The 5597-nt window shown below is 37.6% G+C and overlaps 1 protein-coding gene across 2 annotated transcripts; it reads left to right on the top strand.

Annotated features, from left to right (window-relative positions):
- Nucleotides 1-268: 268 nt before the first annotated feature.
- On the top strand, nt 269-4499 carry LOC109211288 (auxin response factor 18-like). 2 transcript variants are annotated; one of them, XM_019374811.1, is made up of 4 exons: nt 269-1025; nt 1162-2390; nt 2930-3542; nt 3620-3729. In XM_019374811.1, exons 2-4 carry the CDS (start codon nt 1275-1277, stop codon nt 3634-3636), a joined length of 1746 nt encoding a protein of 581 aa, XP_019230356.1. In that variant the 5' UTR covers nt 269-1025; nt 1162-1274; the 3' UTR covers nt 3637-3729. The 2 variants fall into 2 exon arrangements, with proteins under 2 accessions (XP_019230356.1, XP_019230355.1); XM_019374810.1 differs by adding an exon at nt 3956-4499 and having other exon boundaries at nt 274-1025; nt 2930-3831.
- Nucleotides 4500-5597: the final 1098 nt, after the last annotated feature.

The raw sequence follows: 5597 nt of genomic DNA, 5'->3' as shown, positions 1-5597 counted from the left end.
TGTATATGCACGCGCTATATTTTTTGCACTGATTTTAGCTTTTGTGTTAAAGTGGAACATAAGAAATAGAGTTGGAGGGCCAAAATGAAACTTATAAAATAGAGTTGGGGGACCAAAATGAAACAAGGTAAAGATAGAGTGTAAAAATGAAAAAAAATGTCAAGTTGGATGGTTTGTAGATGTATTTGGCCAAAAAGAAAAAAAGAGTAAATAGTGAAAGTTAAAAACAGTCTAAGAGAAAGAAAGAGACAAACACACACATACACATACATGTGTGGACATCAGTATACATAAGTAGCACATACATGCATACATCTATACAAAAAACAGAGAGCTCTCTCTCTTTGTGTGAATATATTTGTTTGCTTTTTGAGACAAAAAGATGACAAAGAGTTTTGTAGTGAAAGCCACACTGTAAACCAGTTTTTCACTTTCCATGACTTTTGATTGATTCTTAGGGTTTTCTTCTTCTTTTTTTCCCTTGTTGTGTTTCTGTCTGGTGAATTGTGAGGTGGGGTGCTGTTATTTTATTCTTGGTGTTGGAGAAACAGTGTAAAGGTGGAATCTTTTGATCTTTTGGAGCAAAATTACTGAGTTTCTTGATTTTGGAGAAAAAAAGTTGGGATTTTTGGGCTGATTTTGAACTCGAAGTGAGTCAAGATTACTTGTGACCTTAATAATTTTGGTGGAACAGGGGATTTTTTTGTGTTTTAATGGATGATTAGGAGGGAATTTCCTGTTTTGAAGTGGTCAAATTGAAGAAAATGAGGAGTTTTGGGTTCAATTTAGTCAAGTTGTTTTAAATTATGTGGTAGTTCAACACCCTTTCTTGAGTTTTAGAGGCCTGAAACTTTCAAGAAAATTTGACTTTTTTGGGACTTGAATTTTGAGATGCTTTTGCAGAGAGAGAGAGAGAGAGAGAGAGAGAGAGAGAGAGAGAGAGAGAGAGAGAGAGAGAGAGAGTACTATGTACTTATAATTGGTATCTCTGGAGATAAATTTCTTTGTTGAACAGATATAGAAAGGTATGGACTTTGAAACTATTTGAGTTGCATTTATATTGTGATTTTACTTTGTTTCATTTCTATTCTTGTTTTGCTAATTGGTATAGTATACAATTAATATGCCTAAAGAATATTTGTTTCTTTTATTTGATGACAGCATTTTTTCCATTGCAAGTGTGGTCATCCTAATGGGGAAATAAGTAGTATTTATGAGTTAAGGAGTTGGTTTTGAATTGATTGTCATATCTGTAAAATTCTGTTGAAATCAAGATGATTACTTTTATGGATCCAAAGGACAAAGTGAAGGAAATAGATAAGTGCTTAGATTCTCAACTATGGCATGCTTGTGCTGGTAGTATGGTACAAATGCCCCCAATTAGTTCAAAAGTGTTTTACTTTCCTCAAGGACACTCGGAGCACGCCTGTGGAAATGTCGATTTTAGGAGCTCCAACATTAGGATTCCATCTTATGTTCCGTGTAAAGTCTCGGCTATTAAATATATGGCAGATCCTGAGACTGATGAGGTTTTCGCCAAAATTAGGCTGATTCCTGTTAGTAGGAGTGAAGTTGAATTTGATGATGATGGGGTTGTTGGGATGAACGGTTCGGATAACCAAGATAAACCTACTTCATTTGCAAAGACATTGACACAATCTGATGCAAATAATGGTGGAGGTTTTTCTGTTCCGAGGTATTGTGCAGAAACGATCTTTCCTCGTTTGGACTACTCTGCGGATCCTCCTGTTCAGACCATCCTTGCTAAGGATGTTCACGGGGAGACGTGGAAATTCAGACATATTTACAGGGGTACACCAAGGCGCCATCTTTTAACAACAGGATGGAGTACTTTTGTGAACCATAAAAAGCTTGTTGCTGGCGATTCCATTGTGTTCTTGAGAGCTGAAAACGGAGACCTTTGTGTAGGCATTAGGCGGGCAAAGAGGGGAATTGGAGGTGGACCTGAGACTTCTTCTGGCTGGAATCCGGCTGGTGGGAATTGTATGGTACCGTATGGAGGGTTTTCCAGTTTTCTCAGGGAAGACGAGAATAAATTAATGAGAAATGGGGGGAATGGAAACAGTAGTGGGAATTTGATGAACAGGGGAAAGGTGAAGGCAGAATCAGTCATTGAAGCTGCAAGTTTTGCAGCCAGTGGACAGCCATTTGAGGTGATCTACTACCCTCGTGCGAGCACTCCAGAATTCTGCATTAAGGCCTCACTTGTGAAGTCTGCGTTGCAGATCCGTTGGTGCTCGGGGATGAGGTTCAAGATGCCTTTCGAAACTGAAGATTCTTCAAGGATAAGCTGGTTCATGGGAACTATATCTTCAGTTCAGGTTGCCGATCCTATGCGATGGCCAGATTCACCGTGGAGGCTTCTTCAGGTAATATGATCTTTGTTTACTGCTTGTAAGCACGCATATTTAGTCTTGTTTCTCAGCATTTTCTGCCCATTGTTCGATAGGCACATTCTCATATGATGTGATTCACATGGGTACTTCAATATAGTAATAGGACTCTAATCTGTTCAAGAAAAGATACACTTAAATTATGCTGCAAACATTCTTTCTAGAGTAAATCATATTTGATTTTGTCTTTTATTCAAAATTTCTTTTATAGGAAAAGAGAAATACGCTTCTGATAAGTTATATGATCTTGTGAAGTTGGAGATATATCCCGTATATTGGTGAACGATACTTGGAGTGCCCTATCTGTATAAACTCTGTAATGCACAATGTTTCTGCTACCTCCTTTTCGGAGTGGTAAAACTGGTTGCTTTTGTACTTAAAATGGTAGCTTATATTTCCCAAACAGGGGGTTGAATTATTACTTGCTTGCCAAAGAAGGGGATGGAAGCCGACAATTAATGTACTGTTACTTAATTTAATATGTTCCTCTCTTAAGTTGAGATAAATTACTGCAGGTGACGTGGGACGAACCTGATCTGCTTCAAAATGTGAAACGTGTCAGCCCATGGCTTGTGGAGTTAGTCTCGAACATGCCTACCATTCATCTTTCTCCCTTCTCACCCCCACGGAAAAAACTAAGATTACCTCAACATCCAGATTTTCCTCTTGATGGCCACCACCTTCCTATGCCGGCTTTCTCCGGCAACCACCTCCTAGGGCCTAGTAGCCCCTTTGGTTGTCTTCCCGACAACACCCCTGCTGGCATGCAGGGAGCCAGGCATGCTCAATATGGTTTATCATTATCAGATATCCACCTCAATAAGTTGCATTCTAGTTTGTTTCCTGTTGGTTTTCCGCCACTTGATCAGGCTGCAGCACACCCTAGACCCCCGAATAGTCCAATGATTCGCAAGCCATGCAACAGCGAGAATATTTCTTGCTTGCTAACCATGGGAAATTCTACTCAGGACACTACGAAGAAATCTGATATTGGGAAAGCACCACAACTCGTGCTTTTCGGTCAACCTATACTTACTGAGCAGCAGATCTCTCTTAGCTGCTCGGGAGATACTGTTTCTACTGTTCGTACAGGGAATAGTTCCTCGGACGGGAATGCAGATAAAATAGGTAATGTTTCTGATGGCTCAGGTTCTGCTCTTAATCAACGTGGTCTAACGGAAAGCTCACCACGTGACACATTTCAGTCCGAACCAAATACTGAGATTGGACACTGCAAGGTTTTTATGGAATCAGAAGATGTAGGTCGCACTCTGGATCTTTCATCGATAGGATCTTATGAGGAGTTATGCAGGAAATTGGCAAATATGTTTGGCATTGAAAACTCAGAGATTCTTAGTCATGTGCTTTACCGAGATATCACTGGCACGGTCAAGCAACTTGGTGACGAACCATATAGGTGCGTCTTTAACTTTCCCATAAGTACGAGATACTCTACTCTATATCCACTTTATCCAAAATTTAATGTAATATTTGTCATGACAAAACCTTCTTAATGTGTCTTTTCTTCCTTTAATTTGCAGCGACTTCATCAGAACAGCACGAAGGTTAACAATTCTAACTGATTCAAGCAGCGATAATGTTGGACTCAGGGAGTAGAGATAATAAGGAAATCTCCACTTTCCTTTCGAGCTGTACAGCTGGATGATCGAGTCCTCTGTTCCTAACATTTTAACGATTTCGGACATGCTAAAGAAGATATTTACCAAGTTCAAGAGTGGAAGTTTGCGGAGCAAACTTTTAAGTTCGAACGCCCTTTTTCTCAAGGACAGTATGTTTACTTTCTAGGTTTCTTGGAATTGTTTCTGAGTTTTGTTCAGACAATACCTACAAAGAACAAGATGGACTTGCTTTTTGTAGGCTTTGTCTGCTAATTTTAGAATTTGTTAATGGAAAGCCTTCTAAGAAGGCTAAGTAATGCTACTTCTAGTTTTTTGTTTACTTTGTACAAGGAAAAATCTGTTCTTTTTTCTATCTATTGCATACAGTTAAAAACTTGAGAAACTGTAAACTTAGTTTGCTTAGGCTGCTTATATCATAAGCCTTGGGGTGCGGCCCTTACTCGGACCCTGTGTTAATGCGGCATGCTTCATGCACTGGGCTTCCTTTTTCTTTTTATGGGTGATCCTAATTCTGGCAGCGAGCATAGGCACATCCACTGTCTTCTACTCGAACTCTATATAGTTGAAAATTTTGAAAAAACGTATATATTTATACTAAATCAATATTGGCTTAAAATTCTTGATCCGTCTCTATAATGCATACACCATCTACAACAAATGTAATATTGTAGTTTCTTGATTACAAAAAGAGTGACAAAAATTGTCTTCAGGATAAGTGCAGAGCCTGTTCTAGGAATACAACATTAAACCTAAATTATATGGAGGGCCTGAGGTAGAGGTGGACCTATGTTGTAAAGTGAGGGTTATCGGTACTGTGAAAGTTCGGCAAAAGTTTCATATATATATATATATATATATATATATATATATATATATATATATTTTTAAAATAGTGATATATTAGTAATGATACCCTATGTACAAAGTAGAATTTGGTTGAACGCAAAAGTGCACATGCGCCCTTTAAATTCTAGGTCCGGCTCTAACATGAGGAAATTTGTTGGTTGCAATCTAAGAAGTCTTTTTGTCAACATCATTGTTGGATAAAGGGATTTAGAAAGTATATATTTAAAGGATTTGAATATTTTGCGTGCAAGATATGTTATCCTTAAAGGGGGAAGAAATTCCAAGCATTCTTTTTAAATAAATAAAAAAAGATTTGGTATTTTTGAAGTTGGATTTTATTAATTTTGAGCAAGTAAAAGTCTAATCAAATATAAACCAAAGAAAAGATAATGAGAAAATGATTATTAATTTGACAACCAAACAAGTGCCATGTGTACGACATAATCTGCAGACCCTAAAAGAGCAGAAGTCACATGGTAGACCAAAACATTTGAACAAGTAGTCCTAACATTAAAAACTGCTATTTTGTTGCCGCAAGAGTTGGGAAAATTAACATTTGTTTAATAATTTTATTTGTTTATTTACGTGATTAGTATTGGGATTGAGGTAATGTTAATTAAGTATTAATTTAATTTAATGAAACATTGACCTCAAATTCAGCAACAACAATAAGAACAGCAGCAAACACAAAGTCAAA

The sequence above is a fragment of the Nicotiana attenuata genome, unplaced genomic scaffold (assembly GCF_001879085.1).
Source record: "Nicotiana attenuata strain UT unplaced genomic scaffold, NIATTr2, whole genome shotgun sequence".
In the NCBI taxonomy this organism is placed as follows: Eukaryota; Viridiplantae; Streptophyta; class Magnoliopsida; order Solanales; family Solanaceae; genus Nicotiana; species Nicotiana attenuata.
Note: the sequence above shows the minus strand (reverse complement) of the source record. Positions and strands in the feature narration are given on the sequence as shown.

What these genes read in the sequence shown, in the direction of transcription:
- LOC109211288 (XM_019374810.1), top strand. Translation starts at nt 1,275, where the DNA reads ATGATTACTTTTATGGATCCAAAGGACAAAGTGAAGGAAATAGATAAG. An exon ending in CACCGTGGAGGCTTCTTCAG is followed by an intron (nt 2,391 to 2,929) that starts GTAATATGATCT and finishes AAATTACTGCAG; the next exon opens with GTGACGTGGGACGAACCTGA. An exon ending in CTTGGTGACGAACCATATAG is followed by an intron (nt 3,832 to 3,955) that starts GTGCGTCTTTAA and finishes TTTAATTTGCAG; the next exon opens with CGACTTCATCAGAACAGCAC.